Below are 22,100 nucleotides of genomic sequence, written 5' to 3'. Positions count from 1 at the left end.
GAGGTTATGATGAACGTCGTGGCGAGATCCAATATTCCTTACATTTCGAGGGTACAGCTCTAAAACGGTGTTCGCAGGCCGGCCGCTAGTTAGTACACCAGTCCGAACCTATTGGTAACTCTCTAGGAGGCTTCCGGATCAGCTAGTGTATAATCTTGCTACCTCTACTCTGCCAGATAGTGACTGGAGGGAGTCCGAGTAGTGTGTATGCGGGGAGCATTGTCGAGGCCACGTTATGTCAAGGATCTGGGTATATTCTTACCACGTGTATGCCATAACCAAAAATTTCATTACTTCATACAGCATGTCCCACCCACTTTTTCTTACAATTGAATACACCATGAATTGTCAAACTAATAGAGCAAGCTTATCTGCGAAAAGATCTAAACCTCCCAAGCACTTCCTAATTCATTTCACAAATATACGTGGTCTCAATTCTAATCTCAACGATGTCCATTTCCACTTGCAGTCTGCAAAAACCCCATGTACTTTTTCTGACAGAATCTCAGTTATCGGTTGATTCAACTACTGCTCACCTCAGATGCCCAAATTATTCACTGTATGATTCCTTTCCCCTCAAAGGTGGTACTTGTGCATATGCTCATTCTGATATTCCCTGTCAGAGACTTGGCAATTTGGAATCTCCTCTCTTTGATCTTCTCTGGCTTAAAATCTCTCTACCTCATTGTGTCAAATTCATCTGTTATCTCTACCGTTCTCCCAACTCCACTAATCACTTGGAGCTCTTTGACTTCCTCTCTTTGTAACTTGACTTTCTCCAGTCCAACTTTCCTAACAGTGAGGTAATTTTCCATGGCAATTTTAATGTCCACAACTCCAGCTGGCTTCCATTTTCTAGTCACACCGACCCAGCAGGTTGAGAGGCTGAGGATTTTGCAATTACTAATGACCTAGCACAAATTGTTCATTTACCTACAAGAATACCGGACAATCCTAATCATACAGCCAATACGCTTGATCTTTTTCTCACAAACAACCCTTCCAAGTACACGGTCGAAGTGAGAGGTCCTTTAGGCACTTCAGATCACAACTTGGTGATTGTTTCTTCTCCAATGGAACCTTTTTCTCATGGCTATTCCCAACCTCGTGTTGTTTGGCATTACAAGAATGCAAAATGGGATGACCTGCGAGACTTCTTTTCTTCTTTTCCTTGGTCGGATTACTGTTTCAAAACTTCTGATGTCGACGTTTGCTCAGATCGTGTCAGTGAAATTATTGTTGCAGGAATGGAATCCTTTATCCCACACTCCACTTTAAAATCGCATCCTTTATCTAAACCTTGGTTTTCCAATAAATGTGCTAAGGCTGTTCAAGAGAAGAATGTTGCATATCGTAATTGACTTGTTTCTAATTCTTCAGTTTCATTTTCTGCCTACACCAAAGCTCGCAACAATTGTAAAGCAGTTATTAATCAGTCCAAACTAGAGTTTGAACAGGCTAAGAGTAGAAAACTTGCTTCTTGCCCTAATGGTAGCCGAGCATTCTGGTCTCTTGCCAAAGCTATTGGCCGCAACATTTGCCCATCTCTGCTCCCACCTCTGTCCAAACCAGATGGTTCTGTTGTCACTTCAGCCAAGGATAAAGCTGACCTGCTAGCATCCCATTTTTCTTCCAGCTCATGTATTAATGATCTTGGTAAAACACCTCCCACCATTCCCAACACACTCCATTCAATGCCTCCTGTGGTCTTCCGTCAAAAGGATATCAGAAGGATTTTGATGAATCTTGATGCTAAGAAAGCTCCAGGTCCTGATGGTATTTCTCCACTTGTTCTCAAAACCTGTGCTCCTGAACTTACTCCTATTCTTTGCCGCCTTTTTTCACTTTCTTATTCCAAAGGCCTTTTTCCTTCTGCTTGGAAATTTGCTCATATCCACCCAGTTCCTAAAAAAGGGTGACAAATCCCTCCCATCCAATTATCGTCCCATTGCAATTACTTCTACTCTTTCTAAAGGAATGGAGAAATCAATTAACCGCCAATTCTTAAACTACCTAGAAACCTTCCGCCTGATCAATGATCGCCAATATGGATTCCGTCAAGGCTTTGACGGAATCCGATCCACTGGTGATATTCTGGCTTATGTTACCCATTTATGGACTAATTCAATGGAAAGGTTCGGTGAATCACAAGTAGTTGCTCTTGACATCTCAAAGGCTTTTGATCGTGTTTGGCATAAAGGTCTTCTAAACAAGCTTCCGTCTTATGGTTTGCCAACTGTTTTTAGTAATTGGTTATCCAGTTTTCTCTCTGATCGCTCACTGAGGGTGATGGTAGATGGCTCTCTGTCTTCTAACTTCTTCACTAATGCCGGTGTCCCCCAAGGTTCAGTTCTTTCCCCCACTCTTTTCCTCTTGTATATTAATGACCTTCTTCTATTCACTGGAAATCCTATCCATAGTTTTGCTGATGATAGCACATTGCATTCCACTTTCCATTTTGAGAAACCTTGTCCTGCTCAGTCAGCTTCAACTTCTCGAAAATTTGCTATTAATTCCTTAAATGCCGATCTTCAGGTAATTCTCCAGTGGGGCAAAGACAACTTAGTTGATTTCAACCCTTCTAAAACTCAGTCTTGTCTTATATCTCGCAAAGAGGATTCTTCTGCTCCTATGCTTATCTTTAGTGACACTCCGATTTCTAGGCAAAATGATATATCTCTTTTGGGGATTACCCTGACTTCTAATCTCTCTTGGCACAAGCACATTACAAATATTGCTTCCTCTGCATCTAAAAAACTTGGTTTTCTCTTTCGCTCTCGGTGTTACTTTTCTTCCAAACAGCTGCTCACTCTGTATAAATCGCAAACTGCCCTGCCATGGAATATTGTTCCCACATCTGGGGTGGTGTCCCCAAAAACCTCTCTTAGGCTTCTTGATTCCATTCAGAAGAATGACAGTCAGGTTAATTAATGTAAAAAAAAAAAGTAAAGTGCAGCCATTATCAACCCACTGCAGGATGGAAGCCTCCTCAACAATTCATGCTGAGGGAAATGGACCATAATCTGCCACGCTGTGTGGCAGATTATGGTCCAGTGTGGGTTGGCAGATCGACTGTATTCAGCAGTCAGGGGCTTGAACCCCGGTCTACTCAAAGAGCGTGTGCTACTGCACTCCCGCTCCTGCCCACTCGGCTACGGATGATTCATCTCTAACAGAGTCTCTCCACTTGCTTTCTCATAGACGTATCTCTGCCTCTTCTACAGATACTTCCATGGGCACTGTTCTTCTGAATTGGCTTCTATAATTCCCGCTCTCTCTTTCAAAACAGTCCAAACACGTGCCGCCACCAGTCAACATCCATTTATTGTCCAACTTCAAACCCACAGAACCAACTTTTCATCTTCCTCATTTATTCAATCAACTGCCGTTTTCTGGAACAACCTTCCTTCTTATGTATTTCCTGAAAATTACAATCTACAGAAGTTCAAGTCCAATGTCAACAAATATCTTCTTTCGTCTTCTCAACCTCCAACCCAAGCACGGTACTAAGTACTATAGGTTCTAATACCTCTTGTGTTTGGGGTTCACATAAAAAAAAAAAAAAAAAAAAAAAAAAAAAGTATAAGTTATGAAAATTATTAGCTTTTCAAGACAGCCTGTCTAGACACTGAATCCATATGACCAGTTATCTTGTTAGAGGGTAGATGTTAGTGTTTGTTATGGCTATCTGCAAGTAAAGTCAAGATGTGTTTTGCTATGAAAGTGTTAAATGTCTTCAAAGATCTTGTTTTGTTATGAAAGTTTTAATTTCTTCAAAGATGTGTCAAAGGCACATTTTTGAAGATATTAAGTACACCTCAGTGAATTTGAGTCAGATGGGATCCCTGGCTTGCTAAAGCTGGATGACCAATGAGGCAAACTACTGCTCATATGCACTATGATACAAGAACTATACAAGAGTATCAATGATGGTTAGAGGAATTATCTGTACACATTACCCACAGGTTCTAGTGCCACTATACGAACAATCAGCACATGACTACCTAGCAGACATTAGAGATATAGTCTGTGCATATCATATCACAACCAACTTCCGGTTCTCATGCAAACCTATGGCACCCATGGCAATCAAGATGAGCAATACTCTGGGCAAGCATGCCATGCAAGTATGAATGTTTTCTGTGTGAGAGGAGGGCTCTGCACAGGTTGGGACAACAGCCTCACACTGTGAATCCCTTTGTATGACTGCTGAGTCTGGATAACCTTAGCCTGTAGGGGAAAAAGTGTATGCGTGCATGTGCGTGTGTGCATTGTCCATATTATTCAGAGTGCTGTAATGGGAGAAACTGAGTCAGTGAATTAGAATATGCCAATTAAATCTCGAATATATGTGAAAAAAAATTAGTACAGTAATACCCCGAAGTTACGCGATAGGTGGGTCCGACGAAAATCGCTTAAGTCGAATTCGCGTAAGTCGGGGTACAACTTTGCACATAAATACATATAAATTTTGTTTAATTGGGACCAAGGACTAACAAAAACACTAGTTTAAAATAAAAATATTTAATAAAATTGCAGTTATTTATACATATTAATACAAATTATGTATTAAAAAAAATAAATGAGTTACGTAAAGAAAGTTATTTCGATGTCGATGGCTTCATAAAATCTAACAAATTCGTCTGACGACACAGTGCCTTCTTTTTTTCATGCAGAATTTCTTCGTAGCAAGCTAATAATTTTTTATTCCTTGCTCTGTAGTTATAACGCGTTCTTCGTTGGAGTCTATGTTTTCTAAAATTTTTAAGCAATTGAGCTGAGACCTTCTGTCAAGCTTGCAATTGTCATGTGCTTTTCTGGTGGAACTGGGTCTGAAGTGTCGGATAATTCAGTGACGTTTTGCTCACGAATCTCTATGAGCTCATTTATTGTTTAAAAGAAAAATATTTAATAAAATTGCAGTTATTTAAACAGTTGTTTATACAATTGCAGTTGGATTCACTATGTGAATCCAACAGCTCGTTGACATCATCACCATTGACTTCCAAATCTAATTGCCTGGCAAGATTAACAACTTCTATCATATGAGCGACATGATCAGTTTCTGGCGTTGTTTTCGTCTCGTTTTTGAAAAAAAAATGGACAAAGTTTCTTCCAGACACCATTCAATGTTTTTTTGTGAATTTCATCCCAAGATTCTTCAATGATTCTTACGCCATCTAAAACATTGAATTGTTTCCAAAAGTCTTTAACAGATATCTCACTATTTTGTCTCATAGCTTCATTCAGACGTGCAAACGAAAGCCTCGTGCAGTAGGCCTGAATGTTTTGATGACTCCCTGGTCCATCAGTTGAAGCAAGCTGGTTGTGTTTGGAGGCAAAAACACAACCTTCACATGTCGGTCGAAATTAATTAGGGTGGGAGGAGGTGACTGGATGCATTGTTAATAAGAAGGATCAATTTAAATGGAATCTGTTTAGACTTGCAATAACGTTCGACTTCGGGTATGAAGTCGTCACCCGTCACGGAAGCTGTCACCCAAACTTTATGATTTGACTTCCAAATCACTGGTAAGCTAATTTTAGATATATTTTTTAAAACTCTTGGGTTTTCGGAGCGATAAATTAAGAGAGGTTTTAACTTGCAGTCACCAGCTGCATTCCCGCCGACCATCATTGTCAATCGGTCTTTGGAAACCTTAAAGCCTGGAAAGTTTTTTATTCGTGAAAACGATGTAATTTCCGACAAAAGTTGAGCACGAATTCGGACGCACACATATAAATATGACAGTTGGAATGCAAATTCTTGTATATGTGTGCAGCTCATGCGGCAGCAAAGTTGAATTTTGTTCATCTTTCACTCTCACTCTTCGCCGTCACACCGTATATCGATAGCATATGAAAAACGACCTTGAAGACAGTGGGCTGCAGTGTTGCCAAACGAAAAAATCAAGAACCGCCTAACACCGAGTTCGCGTAAGTCGGGGTATTACTGTAATGTGCAGTGACAAAATGAGTGCTATGCAAGTTTTCAAAAATTATGTGAGATATTCATATTCAGGGTGCAGTGGTTTAGGCTGTGCATAAGAATGAGTGAAAGTGGCAAATGGACATGTGAATGCTATGTGTTTGTCTTTATATGTGCAACCTGAATATACGTATATATGTGATTCATTGATGTGTATGTGCTATAATCTTGTGGAAAGGAGGTGTCCCCCACAGCCTTTTGCTTGCATCAGCATGGTGCAAGCAAAAGGTATTGTCCATCTCCTTACCGAAACCTTCACTTGGTGGGCTCCACCACCCTAAATACTTTCTACTGCTCTTAACAGTCTGTCCCCATAGAGGGTGGGCTGTCTCTGCAAGGGTGCTCTCCCACATCTCCCATCCTAATTCCTGGTAGAAGTTTTATTATTTATTTATTTATTATTATCATATAATATACACAACAGGCATGTGCCCAGTTAAAGTGTATAACAGAGCAGCAAAATACATGAAGATACAAAGATTATATATTATCATACAAATAAATAGAAGAATAACATATTAAGTACTTCGCAAGATTATTTAATGAAAAAACTTTCGAGCCTACAGACCAGTAAGGCTCCTGGAGTTGATGGAATATACCCTATAATCTTAAGAGAGGCGGCAAGCGAGTGCATTGAACCATTGAGGCTAATTATGCGAGCATCACTAGACTCTGGGGAGATTCCCTTGGATTGGAAAAGTGCAAATGTATCTCCCATACATAAGGGTGGCTCTAAAAGTGAAGTTGGAAATTATCGACCTGTCAGTCTGACTTCAGTAGTAGGGAAAATCATGGAGGCAATGATCAAGGGTGGAATTCAGATCATTTGGATCGAATTGAAATTCTCAAGGATACTCAGCATGGTTTTGTAAAGGGAAAATCATGTTTAACAAATCTGGTTCGCTATTTCGAAGGGGTCACTCACGAGCTGGATTTGGGGAATAATTTCGACATTGTTTATTTAGATTTCAGCAAAGCTTTTGACTCAGTCCCACATGAGCATTTGCTTTATAAGCTGGAACAGGTTGGAATCACTGGGAAAATCCTTAGATGGATAGAAGGATGGCTTCAGGGCAGGAGGCAGAGGGTTGTGATAAATGGCTATTCCTCAGATTGGGTTGATGTAAGAAGTGGGGTTCCCCAAGGTTCAGTATTAGGACCACTGTTGTTTTTAATTTTCTTAAACGACATTGATGAAGGGATAGAGGGCATGATGTCTAAATTTGCAGATGATGTTAAAATTAGTAGAGTAGTTAATGATCACTGTCAAGCTGAGCTTCTTCAGAGAGACCTAGATAGACTTCAGGAATGGTCAGAAAAATGGCAGCTGTGCTTTAATCCAACAAAGTGTAAGGTATTACACCTGGGAAACAGTAATCCCAAAATAACTTATTCACTTGGTGGAGTTCAACTAAACCCAGTACTGAAGGAAAGGGACTTGGGTGTTACAATACGTCAGACATGAAATTCTCTGAGCATTGTAAACAGGTTGCAAGGAAGGCCCATGGTGTCCTATCGATGATCTATCGAACTTTTGCAAGTAGAGATAGGGACGTGATAATCCCATTATATAAGGATTATGTTAGACCACACTTGGAATACTGTGAAGTATGGAGACCGCACCTAAAGAAAGACATCGAGCTTCTTGAAAGGGTGCAAACACGGGTAAATCGCCTGGTGAGATCGGCAAAAGGGCGTCCTTATGAAGAAAGACTTCGAATATGTGGGTTGCAGAGTTTGGAAACTAGACACCTTAGAGGAGATTTGATTGAGGTGTTTAAGGCTCTGAGAGGCATCAGTAAATGAATGAGGACAAAATTTTCAAGATTATAAATGATGCTAGAACTAGGGGACATAAAACAAGTTACGGGGGGGGGGGGAATGTTTAGATTGGACTGAAGGAAGTTTTATTTTAGCCAGTGAGTTATAAATTACTGGAATAAGTTGCCTTCATGGGTTGTAGAGGCCGACAGTTTGGGGAAATTCAAAGGTCATCTGGATAGTACTTTCGGGTAAGGGAAGCGCATAGGATGATAGGTTTAATTTCCTTTTTTTTTATTTTTTTTTTATTAATTATTATTATTTAGTTATTTATTTTATTTTATATATATATATATTTTTTGTTTTTATCATTGTTTTGTTCGGTTTTTTTTTTTTTTTTTTTTTTTGGCTGGTGCAGCATTAGGCTTTCTTGCACCATGCGGCCGTTACTTATACTAATAAACTCAGAATTTGAATTCAACAAAGATAGTTCATTACAAATGGGAAAACCAATTCAAGGGGAACAAATAATAATAAAAAATAAGGTATTCATGACATCATGAGTCCAGTATCATGAGGAGAATTGCAGAGAGTAGTAGGACACACACACACACACACACACACACACACACACACACACACACACACACACACACACACACACACACACACACACACGAATCAAAGGACCCCTTTTACCTTGAACTCATCCATCAACCTGCCAACCAACCTGCTCCTCATCCATCAACTCAGCCAGTGAAGAACTGTTTTAGATCCAGAACAGTTTGTCAAGTTTCCAAAGATTGAAGCTTGAAGTAAGAACAGAGACTGTACAAAATGCAGTGGTAAAACATAGGATTATGTCTGGAAAGATAGTGGATGAATTTCATTTGCAGCAATTCTATTTGCTGTATCAAATATATATAGTGTGGGTTCCATATGAGAGCAGCAAACTCCAGTATAGGGAGTACAGCTGCTTTGAATAGGAGCACAGAGAACTGAGGATCTTTAAATCTGTATGTCTGCCATTTGATGAAACCAATTTGTTTTTTTCACTTGGTTTAATATATTCCTAATATGTTTATCAAATTCACATTCAGCAATAAAAGTAACTCCTAGATCTTTAACTTCAGCAACTCGAGTAATCAGAATATTCATGATGTAGTATGTTTGCTAAAATCAGTTTTTCACAAAGCTGCAAAAGAAATTGAGCTGCATTTCCTAGTATTAATCTCCAGACCATTTAAAGCAACCCAATTAGCAAAAGAGTTGAGAGCAACCTGTAGGTTATCTGCATCAGCTTGACTATTGATCCGTGAGAAAAGTTTCACATCACTGGCAAACATTAAATCTTAATACCACCTCCTTCTACAAATTGTGGTAGATCATTAATAAAGATGTTGAATAAAAGAGGCCCAAGAGATGATCCTTTTGTTGAAAACAATTCCCTTGAGATTTCCTGTCCAATAATTACTCATGTTTGAAATGATATATAATTCATCAACCAGCAATGTAGAGGCTCTAGTATTCCATACCGGCTTAGTTTTTTTTTTAGCAAGATGATAGTGCTGGACACAGCCAAAAGCCTTGGGTCTGTAGATCATTTTCCTCTCATCCACTACCTTACTCTTTATCTATCCTCCAAACTTGAACTGTCACCCCCCCAACTCCCTTCTGACAAAAGTTTACTTTTTTTTTCTGGGCCTCCCTGGTAACCTCAGGCATTGCTAAAATTCATGCTGCCAGGGCTTGAGTCCCTACTTCATAGTCCAACTCCCCATACACAGGATGGAAACTAGGGGTCAGTGGTGTACTACAGGCCCCTAGAATAAATGGTCAGATGAAGAACATAACCCTACCTACACTACACTACACAAACCACACTATCTGGCTTTTACAGAGTTTGATTACACACCAAGTCATGACACAGAGTTGGGAGAATCCCCGGATGCTGCCTGACCTGTGACACTATATCCTATGGTCCAACATTAAGGTTGATACCACACTGAGACATGTGCTGATGCACTCATGTGTTCCATCCTAGACACCATACTACACCAAGCACTGGCTAATTGCACACTACAAATATCTCAATGGTATCTTTGTGACAGTGATGTGGTTCCCTGGTCTGCAAGATTATATGATTTGATTAACAATGAAAAATAGGATCATCTAGAAAGAAATGGTTTCCTTTCAGGTACACAGTGTAGCTTCATAAAGAGAAAACCTTTAACCAATCTAATAAACTATTATGTGAGTGTTACACAATAGTTTGACATCGTTAATTTGTACTTTAGCAAAGCATTTCACTTGGTCACACACAAGTGGTTGCAATATAAGCTAAACCATATCGGGATCATGAGTAAGATTCTTAGACAGATTTTCAGACTACTACATGACAGGAGGCTAAGGGTTGTAATTAATGGTTATTCTTCAAAACAGTCTCAGGGTAGAAGTGGGGTACCCCAGGAACAGTGTGCAGACTGCCACTCTTGTTCATTCCATTCATCCCTTACACAGTTGTTATTATTAAACCTACTACATGAAAAAAAAAAACTTGCTTTGTAGCAAGTTTTTTACACTTGGTGGTGGGTTTAATAATAACTGTAAAACATGGCTTGCCACTAATTAAAACGTGGTTGCCACTGATCTGACCATCTCTGAAACCTATTACACTGGAAATCAATAACCACTCTCCTGATTTTTACAGGACAAAGATGCCAAATTCTGACATCTTACTTGCATCTCTTTGTAAATGTCATTTAAAATATGGAAGTCCTCTGTGCATTTTAAACAGCTAACAAGAAGGGCCCATGACATTTTATCAATTAATTATTCAATGACTGCTTATAGAGAAAGAGAGTTGATAATTCTACTGTATAAAGCAATTGTGAAACTACATTTGAAATACCAAATATGAGGCCATATCAATAAAGAAAATATCAAGCTTCTTTGGTTAGGTTGTCCAAAGATGGGTAATGTGCCTGGTGAGAGTGGATGAAGGGTAGCCATACAAGAAGGGTTTCTGAATATGTGTGTTGAAATGCATTGTAACTAGATACCTTAGAGGGGATTTCATTTGAATTAACCAGTAGGCTAGATGCCTCCCCCCCCTTGTGTTTCTGCACATATGTGTCTAGAGCTCATGTGTTATTAATTTCTTAACCATTTATATTAGTTGGTTATATATAATCAAAATAAATAACAGACCATTACTTTTGGTCAACTTAACAAAATGAAACAAAATTAGAGATTTAACTACTGATGACCTTTAAAGGCCATTCACTAGTTGTGTGGACGAGGACAGCAACACCCCACAACACAAAGAGGTAGAACACTACCATTGAATGCCCACTTATTAATTAACCTATTCAGTGGTCAGATCAACACTAGAAAAATAACAGAAATAAGAAGTCATAAAATAGGAAACACTGCCATTTGTTAATTACAGTCAAAATAATAACAGTAATGGACTATCACATCACTGACAATACAACACAATCAGCCCAATAACAGGGTCAGGAACAACCCCCCCCTGCTCCCACAACAGCACAGCCCCAAGATGTTAATGAGGCAACAGTGACACACTTTGGAGCATCATGAGCCACCAATAAAGCCAGTCAGCTATTCACTGACATTAACAGGGTGGAACCACTGCCTAGCAGTGAGTGTAGAAAACCTTAGAGGAGATAGTAAAATGAATGAAGATGAAATTTTTATATTAAATGACCCAAGAACAAAGATGCAATGATCATAGGGAATTTTTTCTTTAGCCAGCAGTTGTCAATCACTGGAATAAGTTTCCATAGGTAGTTAAGGCTGATTGCTTTAAAAAATTCAAAGGCCTGCTGGACTTGTACCTACAGAAAGAGGGGAAACACATAAGTTTTTTTTTTTGGCTGGTGCAGCAGAAGTTTTTGGCTTCTATGCACCATACAGTCAATATTAATATTGTTCTTGCTGGACAAAGGAAAACTTTCTGCAATGCTGTTTATCCTGTTAATCCTGTTATGCCTGTTGGTTCTAGTGTCACTTAATACTATGACCCCTTCATTCGTTCATTTTGCCACCCCACTTTCATAGCCTTCTAAAACCTCAATCCAATAAATTATTGAGCTCTACAGTTCACATATTTGAAGTCTCTCCTCATGTGAAGAAACTTCACATATATGGGTTTTTAATTCTGATTTTTAGTTTAACCCCTTTTGCTGATTTCATAAGGTGCACTGCCTGTCTTTGTTTCAAGATACTCAATATCTTTTTTTAGGTGTAGTCTCCATACCTGGACACTATTTTAAATGCAGTATCACAACTGCTTTATATAGTGGAACTATAACCTACATATCTCTATAAAAACCTGTTTGATAAATTATCAATAGGACACCATAGACTGACCTTGATGTTATCTGCACTACACAGAGAATTTCATGTTAGCAACCTCTTGTGTGGGACCATGTCAAATGGTTTCCTAAAGTCCACATATACAACGTCAAAATTATTTGCTGCATCCAACTAATGAGTGACACTGTCCTAACAGTTTATCAAGTTAGTTACATGCAATCTACCCCAGGTCCCTTACTTGCCTTCACGTTTGAAATCTTTTCTAATAAATGATGCTCTGTAATTTTCATCAGTAATGTTAATGCTCAGATTCACCAGCAGTTTCTCCTCACTGTGAAGGGACTTATCAGTGCAAAGTACCCATTCAATTCACCAGCTGGGTTATCAATGGCTTTTGCAAAAACATTAGGTAAGGGGCCAATTCAATTTTTTCTTTGCTTCTTTGAATTTACATAAGTCTAAAACTTCTTGTCCCATTTCTGTGCTCTTTTAGCCAGTGATTTCCTTTAATTTTATACCTTGAAACAGAACCTGTGACTGATGAGTGCTCCAATGCAAGCTAATCTGTTATATTCCTCTCCTGGCCTCTCAAGGCTAGCTTAAGATGCCACCTCTGGACACACTGAAGAACATGCCAAACTCCACATGTAGCTGGCCCATCTACAGTCTTCTGATGATCTGACAACCATCCAGATGGTATCTCCCTGACCATGTTGTACACTCCTTTAAAGAAAATCTATCAGATATGTTCTCTCAGACACATTTTATTAAGGAGAGATCTTGATTGGCCAAATCTGATCAGCTACTATGATGCCGTAACAAAGAAGCTGGATACAAAAAAAAATAATCTTGACATCACATACTTAGATTTCAGTAAAGCTTTTGATACTGTTTCACATAAAAGACTGCTGTACAAATTTGACCAGTTGTGCATTAGGGAGTAATTTACTGCTGTGGCCAAAGGGGTGCTGAGCAGCTTCTGCTGAAAGAGAGTGGTTATTAATGGGCATTGCTCTTTTTGTACTAACATGATTAGTAAAGCCCTTTAGGGTTCAGTGCTGGCCTCTTACTGTTTTCAATATTTATTAAAAATATTGATGAAGGCATATCCAGCTTACTGTCTAAGTTTGCAGATGATACAAAGGCTGACAGGGTAGTTAAGGAGAGAAATCAAAGCATACTACTGAAAGAAGATCTTGAAAAATTGGATGGGCTGAGAACTGGCAGTTCTAAGTTATGGCAGTTAAGATAAGGGGACATAAATTTAAACTGAAGAAGGACAGTTCTAGAACAGATGTGTAAAAATTTGCTTTCAGCCAGAGGGTAGCTGATTGTTAGAACAAACTTCCATCTAGTCTTGTGGAAGTGGGTAGTTTGAATTAAATAAGAATTAAACAAATTACCAGAGGATAGAAAGATGACCCCCCCCAGCTGATGCTGTATAAGCTTGCTGACTTCTATCATTTACCACCACTCCTAATACAAGATGATATTCAGGAGATGACATTTTCAGCTGGCTGCTCTTCCTAATCATTTATAATACACTTTATTCTAACATTCTAGCCCAATTGACATCTGCAGATGTCTGAAAAATTGCATTTTACAGGGTCAAGTTTTTTTTTTTTTTTTGGCTGCAAAAGAAAAACTGCAAGAATTGCCCATATAAATCTGCTGACTATGGTTAAAGACCAACTTAGATGGGTACACTGGCAGAAAAAGTGAAAAAATTATTAAATGAGGTAGTACAGAGAATCAAACAATTTCTCTGACATGGTTTAACTTCCAGGAAAAAAAACAACTTTTTTTAAGGCGAAATAATTTTGTAAACAAAAGGGAAGATCCTGCAGACGTATGTATGAAAGACGTGAACCGGAAATGACATAATTCAATCTATCAAGAACAATTATATGGAAATCCTATTAAATATAACTTGACTATTAAGTTACAAAAGAGAAAGTAATAGAAAGTCTGCTGTAATAAGAGTTTCAAAAAATCAGAAAAAGAACTCATAATAAATTCTAGTTATATCCAACCTGCAGGTTAGAATGTACATAAATGCTGAATAAAAAGAAATTGACAAAATGTATACTCTTTTCTCAATTCTGTCCATTACAATAAGGATAATCTTTGTTGCAATCAAACAATATGATCAAGAAATAAAGTTTATACAGTATCTTATAAATTTATGAATATTAGGCAATTTAAGGCCTTTTCATTTCTTTACTGTCCCAACTAAGCTTTATCTCAAAATGTACCCAGCACATCTTTCACATTGACATTAATTTTGAAAGAATTTTATCAAATATTATAACCAGGCCCAGGGGTGCACAAGTGAGGTACCTGTTACAGGCGCCACCTAAAATAGGCACTGCTAGATGTGCTACTGCATATATGTGCATGTTAAGATACGATATGAATTAGGTGCTGTGACAAGGTTTCGCCTCAGGCACCACAAATGCTAGCGCCATTTCTGATTGTAACATCTGGTTTAGAAATGTGAAATCTGGTTGAATCAGGTTTTCAAATCACTAAACCAGAGGTTGCTATATTTAATGATCTACAAAACAGAAAAGCAAGTTTGCTTTCCAATCCTTCAAACCATCTGATCCAATCAAACTTGTTTCCATAACTTTAAAGAATGAAAACACAATGTTGTGTACTAAGTTCCATCAATGACAGACAATTTACAAAAACATATTCAAGAAAAATAACAGTTACTGCAGTTTAAAGAAATATGTATATATATTTCACTTGCTATAACCAAAGAATTTACCATATTTAATTTTAATAAACCAAGAATATCAATAATGTTCATTACAGCACTTTTCATTATGGGCATACACAATTAATTTTTAAAACGTTACTTACTGCTTGCATGAAATCTGTCAGTGACTGCTTATATCGGTGAATGAGGGAATCAATTAATGTGCCTCGTGCAACGGCACACCTGGAATGAATTGCTAGTTCTTCATCACATAATACTTCATACGTTTTAGCGCAAGCTTCCAGAACCTCTGTATCATTATGACGTTCTACGATTTCATGGATCAGTTTCAAAAGGCTGTCCAAATTCTATCATTAAAAAAAGCCATAATAAATCCATAATAGTAATCATAATAATTTTTAAATTTGATATTAGAAACAATAAAATATACTAGTTTGTAGGTACATGCGACAAAAATAGAATCAAAATCACAAATGTACAATAGTAACCAACACTAACGACCAGCTTATTTATGATTACGAGCCATTCCTTTCTCTTCATGATGGCTGGGAACCAAATTTAATGTAAAGTGGCAGTAAAATACTTATGACCACACATGCAATCTATTTAATAAGGTGAGGTGTTAATAATGTCTAACTTCCTACTGAATTTTTTCAGTGTTTCCCACCCCTTGGTTTTTAGGTGCATAGCATATACATTGTCCAGTCAAAAAGCATATACATTGTCTGGCTTTTTGCAATTACTAATGACCATGCACATATTGTTCATTTATGTACAAGAATACCATGCAATCATAACACTACAGCCGCCTGATCTTTTCCTCAGAAACAAACAGCCCTTCTAAGTACATGGTCAAAGTGAGTGGTCCTTTAGGCACCTCAGATCACAACTTGGTGATTGTCTCTTCTCCGATGGAGCCTTTATCTCATGGCTATTCCCAACCTCGCGTTGTTTGGCATCACAAGAATGCAAAATGGAATGACCTGCAAGAATTCCTTTCTTCTTTTCCTTGGTTGGATTACTGTTTCAAAACTTCTGATGTCAATGTTTCCTCAGATAATGTCAGTGAAATTATTCTTGTAGGAATGGAATCCTTTATCCCACACTCCACTTTAAAATCTCGTCGTTTATCTAAACCTTGGTTTTCCAATAAATGTACTAAGGCTGTCCAAGAGAAGAATGTTGCTTATCATAACTGGCTTGTTTCCAATTCTTTGGTTTCATTTTCTGCCTACATCAAAGCTCGCAACAATTGTAAAGCGGTTATTAATCAGACCAAACTAGATTTTGAACATGCTAAGGATAGAAAGCTTGCTTCTTGCCCTAATGGTAGCCAAGCATTCTGGTCTCTTGCCAAAGCTATTGGTGGCAATATCTGCTCCCACTTCTGTCAAAACCAGTTGGTTCTATTGTCACTTCAGCCAAGGATAAAGCTAACCTGCTAGCATTCCATTTTTCTTCCAACTCATGTATTAATAATCTTTGTAAAATACCTCCCACCATTCCCAGCATGTTCCATTCAATGCCTCCTGTGGCCGTCTGTCAAAAGGATGTCAGAAGGATTTTGACAAATCTTGATGCTAAGAAAGCTCCAGGTCCTGATGGCATTTCTCTACTTGTTCTCCTGTTCTTTGCCACCTTTCTTCACTTTATTTCAAAGGTGTTTTTCCTTCTGCTTGGGAATTTGCTCATATCCAGCCAGTTCTTAAAAACGGTGACAAACCCCTCCCATCCAATTATCACCCCATTGCAATAACTTCTACTCATTCTAAAGTAATGGAGAAATCAATTAACTGCCAACTCAAACTACCTGGAAACCTTGCATCTGATCAAAGGTTGCCAGTATGGATTCCATCAGTGTCGATCCACTGGCAATATTCTCGCTTATGTTACCCATTTATGGACAGATTCAATGGAAAAGTTCGATGAAACACAAGCAGTTGCTCTTGACATCTCAAAGGCTTTCGATCTTGTATGGCATAAAGGTCTTCTAAACAAGCTTCCACCTTATGGTTTGCAAACTGTTTTTTGTAATTGGTTATCCAATTTTCTCTCTGACTGCTCACTGAGGGTGATGGTAGATGGCTCACTGTCTTCTAACTTCTCCACTGGTGTTTCCCAAGGTTCAGTTCTTTCCCCCACTCTTTTCCTCTTGTATATTAATGACCTTCTTCTATTGACTGGAAATCCTATCCATAGTTTTGCCGATGATAGCACATTGCATTCCACTTTGAGAAACCTTGCCCTGCTCAATCAGCTTCAAATTCTCGAATATCCGCTGCCAATTCCTTAATTGCCGATCTCCAGGTAATTCTCCAGTGGAACAAAGACAATTTAGTTGATTTCAATCCTTCTAAAACTCAGTCCTCTCTTATATCTTAGGGAGAGCGCTGACTTTCTATAAAAATTACAGCTGTGAATTACAGGCTCCGAAAAAGTGATAAGTGTTTGCCATTTTATTTACTTAATTCTTATTTTATATTGTACTTTATACATAGTTTTATAGTTCTAGTTCTGGTTATTTTTATTTTTAATTTAGATAAGAGTTTTTGTAGATTACTACTAAATATATGTAAAACAGTTGTTTCGTTCAAATCTTGAAGCCATTGTTTTTATATAGAGTGATTTTTGTAACTTTTTTTTAATTGTGGTAACTAGGTAGCTCTAATGTAAAATTATATAGCGTAATACGCATCACTGCATTTAGGATTCTATTAGATAGTGTAGTATTGACAATTGATTAATTAAATTTATTGATCTATTAATTTAAAATATCATGCCCCAGACTAGAGCAGCAAAGCAACGGACACAAAGTGGCAGGAGTGCTGTGACTCGGGGGAAAACTAAGGGGAGCGATTCTCCAACGCCTCACAGCCTAAATAAATGTGCAACTTGTGAAATGTTTGCCGATCTCTCTGGAACAGAACATGTTCTAGCCAATTAGGATGTCTTTGTGTGTGCCAGGTGCAGAGAGTGTCCAGAAATTAGGCATCAACTCAGTGTTCTAATGGGCGTCTATGAGAGCTTGAGGTGTAGAGTGGATGCCCTTGAAGAAATTAATATGAGGGGCCCGTCAAGCTTTCAGCTGCCCAACTCAACGCCAGAACTCACTCCTGGGCATCAGGCAACACAGCGGCAATCTCCAAGGCAGAATGCGCTGGTCTCACAGGAGTTAGTTATTGTTGGTGACTCTATTGTCAGGGAGATGGGGAATATATTGTGTAAAGAGGATAGATGGAATAGGATCAGGGTATGTCTCCCTGGGGCAAAAGTTGATGACGTTGTAAAGCATATATCATCTTTTAAGGGCACAAAAGGTGATATTGTTGTACACGTTAGCACATTAAGAGTAGGAGATCTGCAGATTTACATAACAAGTACAGGTCAATGTTGCAAAAAAAGTCGTGAGTTAGGGTTAAATTTGAAAGTGTCTGCAATTCTGCCCCGACACGATAGGAGGGAGTACATGATGAGAGCCTGGTCAATCAATTTGGCCCTGGAGGGAATGTGCAAGGCTCAAGGGGTAGAATTTTGTCAGCGCGGTCTGTGCTTGTTAACAGGAGAGACTGATTCTACAGGAATGGGATACACTTAAATAGAAAGGGTGCAAGAATATTTGCTGATGCTATCGAGGCAGCTTTAGGTGGGTCAGAAAACTGCTAGCTTGGGGGGATTCACAGACTAAAAGGTTAAAAGTAGCTGTAGGCAGAGGTGAAGGTGATTCTTGTACTACTTCTATTAGAATAAGCAGCAACCTGAAGCGATGGGTGCTGGTGTTTTCAAGGACTGATGGCAGTCATTGTGAAACAGGTGACTGCCATCAGCCCCTGGGATGTGTTAGGGTAATTAAGAATAAGAAAGGGTGCATGTTCACTTGCATGTTTACCAACGCTAGAAGTATAGTAAATAAATTTGATGAATTTGAAGTGTTGGTCAAGACATCAAAGGCGGATATTGTTGGGATACCAGAAACGTGGTGTCAAATAGATATTAGGAATGCCGAATTGGAATTTGGGAAGTACGATGTATACAGAAAGGATAGACAGGATAGGAAGGGAAGAGGTGTTATGCTGTTAATTAAGATAAACATAAAATCAAAAGACCAGTTGATATAGATGAACAGTGCACTGTTGAGTCAGTTTGGTGTGACATAAGCACTGCGAAAGCAAAAATAAGAGTAGGAGTGTGTTATAGGCCTAATCACTCGAATGAATTCAATGAACAATTGTACAGAGAAAGAGAGTGGACTAGTAAATCAGAATGTCTTATAATGGGGGATTTTAACTTCCCAGATATTGACTGGAACTTGTGTTTGGTCACTCGCACACTAGTAAGACTTTTGTGGATTTATTGGATGATTGTTTTCTGCAGCAGAAGCATGTTCGAGAGGAAACCAGAGAGGGTAATACTCTTGATCTGGTTATCAGCAGTGATCATTCGTGTATTAAGAATTTGCAGTAAAGGAACCACTAGGTGGCAGTGATCACAGTGTACTGATGTGAGATTTACTTAAAGATATAATTACCATCAGGGGGTAAAGGAAAGGGTTTTTGCTTCCATAAAGGTGAATACAGTGGTCTCAGACAGTTTTTAAATTCTGTACAGTGGGATCAACTGATGATAATACGAACAGCAAATTCTAAGTGGGAAGCATTCAAGGAATTAGTCGTGGAAGTTACTAAAAGTTTCATACCTATTAAGAAATATTGTTTAAGGTTTAGGCCTAAATGGTTATCAAATGAACTAACGAAACTCATGACAGAGAAGAAAAATGCATGGGATGAATATAAATTATCAGGCAACACCAGAAGCCTATAGTAGATATAAGCTAGTCTGTAATCAAGTCACAAAAGAAGTTAGGCAGGTGAAGGCAGATTACGAGAAATCTTTGGCAAAGGATGCTAAGAAAAACAGCAAGGATTTCTTTATTTATGTAAACTCTAAAAGGAAGGGGTGAATCTGAATGGTCCCCTTGATATCGATGGTTTGACTGTTGATGATCCTGCTCAAATAGCAAACAAACAATGAGTATTTTGCATCTACATTCACACATGAGGAGTTATTAAGGTTTGAAAATGCCAGAAGATTATAAATTGTAGCAGGGTGCTTAATGATTTTGTAATAACTGAGAGCAAAGTGGAGGAGAAATTGCTGAAGTTAAACATAAGAAAGGCACCTAGGGTGGATGGGATCTATCTAGCTATATAAAAGGAGGCGGCAAAGCAACTAAGCAAACCCTTAGCCATAATTATGACAGCATCCTTGGACTCAGGGGAGGACCCCATGGACTGGAGATGTGCAAATGTATCCCCAATTCACAAAGGGGGATCGAGTAATTACAGACCAGTTAGTTTAACTTCTGTTCCGGGTAAAATAATGGAGTCGCTGGTTAAAGATGCATTGCAGGATCATCAAGACAAGACTGCAGCAATAATTCAGACACAGCATGGGTTTGTTAAGGGAAAGTCTTGTCTGACAAATCTGATTGGTTATTATAATGTGGTTACAAAGGAACTGGATGCAAAAAAATAATTTTGATATCATATACTTGGATTTCAGAAAAGATTTTGACACTGTTGCGCATGGAAGACTATTGTACAAATTGGAGCAGAATGATATTAAGGGTAAATTGCTATAATGGATAAAAGGATGGTTGAGTGGGAGAAGACAGAGGGTGGTAATGAATGGGTGAACCAAATGAGGAGCCGAGACACTTCATCACCAGAGTGATGGCAATGGCGAAGTTTGGGAAGGTGGATCCTGACAGCGAACGATTCTTAAAGTTAACAGAGGGGTGAATGATATGCTTGCTACAAAGAAATCTACGATGAATAGAAAAAAGCCACCGTTCAGTAATCCATTAATAAGTTCCTTCGTAAGGTTGAGCGGCCGACCCCCTCGATATCCACAGCCCTCAACCTCCGCAGCGGCATACTTATCAGCTGTAGATTTCGGCAATGATGCTCAAGAGGTAAAACTTACTGATGTTATGCCTGTCTCCTCTTTTTTTGTAATTTTATAATTTTTAAATTTTTTTAAATTGCAAGCTTTTGTAATTTTTCAAGCGCGTGAGATAAAAAATTGAATAAATACAATAAATAATTCTATTCCCATGTTCGTCGAACATTTCTTTTTTGATTTAATCAACTCAGCAAGCAAAGTTGCGAGTGCTGTATAAGCATGTTTAGTTTTTTTTTTTTTTTTTTTTAGGAACATTAACAACTAAGGCCATATTGCTCCGGGATATGCGGTGGTCATTCCCTGACCTTTCCGCATTCTCCGTATTTGGTGGTGACGGGCTTGAACCCCGGTCTAATCAAGAAGCGTGTGCTATGCACTGCTGCTCCTTCCCACCTGGCTACGGAGGCGCCTGTATAAGCATGGGGGAAATTCCGGCTTACAGAGTTCTGCAGAACGCAACCCTTACATTAATCAGGGAGTGGTCGTATGTTGTTTTTCTAGCAAGTTTAAGAAGCCATTTACCAATTGAATGAATAAAGGTTGGAGTTTTAGACATTATTTCTCTTCTGGAAAACTAGAATCTAAAAGTATCATCTCTTTTAATTTGCAAACAAACAGTGGCCCAAATATCGAATGTGCTTTAAGAGTGTCTTCACAAATAAATGCTTCGAACTTTGCATATCTAAAGAAACATTACTGTCTGTGTAACTGCTTTTGTATTAATAAGGTGGCCACTTTATTAGAAGTTGTTTTATTTGGTGACTACTGATTTTACTTGATTTGAGGTATGTAAATTATTATTACTGTAATATTTGCGATATCTATTTCAGAGAATATGTACTTCAGCCTTTTTTTTTTTAATGCAGGGTTCTGTGTTTATTTCATATAGATAAAAATAACAATACAATAAAAAGTATAATTTAAGGAAACTTAGGTTCCTGACTGTGTCAAAAACTCAAAAAGTTAAAAAAGGATAATTAGTACAGAAATACATTTTATTTATAATGAAATTAAAAGGGGTGCAGGGAAAATTATCTTAACTAAACCTAGGACCATATAACTAATACATGGCTGCATGTGTAAGGTTATAATTAGAAAAATAAAATAAACAGGATAATCCACATGACAATAGATCATTGGCAGAAACACTCCAATTATACCAAATTGTATCCCTACTTAAGTTCTCCATAATTTACCTGTAAATTCCAGTTGGTACTATTGCAACGTCAACTACCATTTTGTCACAGCAAAACGGAAGATCCTAAAATTTTCCTGTTTTTTTTTTTTTTTTTTTTTTTTAATCTAATGGTGACTGAGTAAATG

At 38.2% G+C, this 22,100-nt stretch overlaps 1 protein-coding gene across 2 annotated transcripts in view; it reads right to left on the bottom strand.

Moving 5' to 3' along the window:
- Positions 1-22,100, bottom strand: part of SA1 (stromal antigen) — a 256,210-nt gene that overhangs the window by 86,209 nt on the left and 147,901 nt on the right. For both annotated transcript variants that reach the window (XM_090376728.1, XM_090376737.1), the window contains exon 14: positions 14,960-15,163. In XM_090376728.1, the coding sequence (XP_090232854.1) occupies positions 14,960-15,163 (204 nt within the window). The remainder of the gene's footprint in view (positions 1-14,959; positions 15,164-22,100) is intronic.

Source organism: Mastigoproctus giganteus, chromosome 1 (genome assembly GCF_048544385.1).
Source record: "Mastigoproctus giganteus isolate SK-2022 chromosome 1, ASM4854438v1, whole genome shotgun sequence".
Taxonomy (NCBI): Eukaryota; Metazoa; Arthropoda; class Arachnida; order Uropygi; family Thelyphonidae; genus Mastigoproctus; species Mastigoproctus giganteus.
The sequence above is the reverse complement of the archived record's forward strand: the minus strand, read 5'-3'. Positions and strand labels throughout refer to the sequence as shown.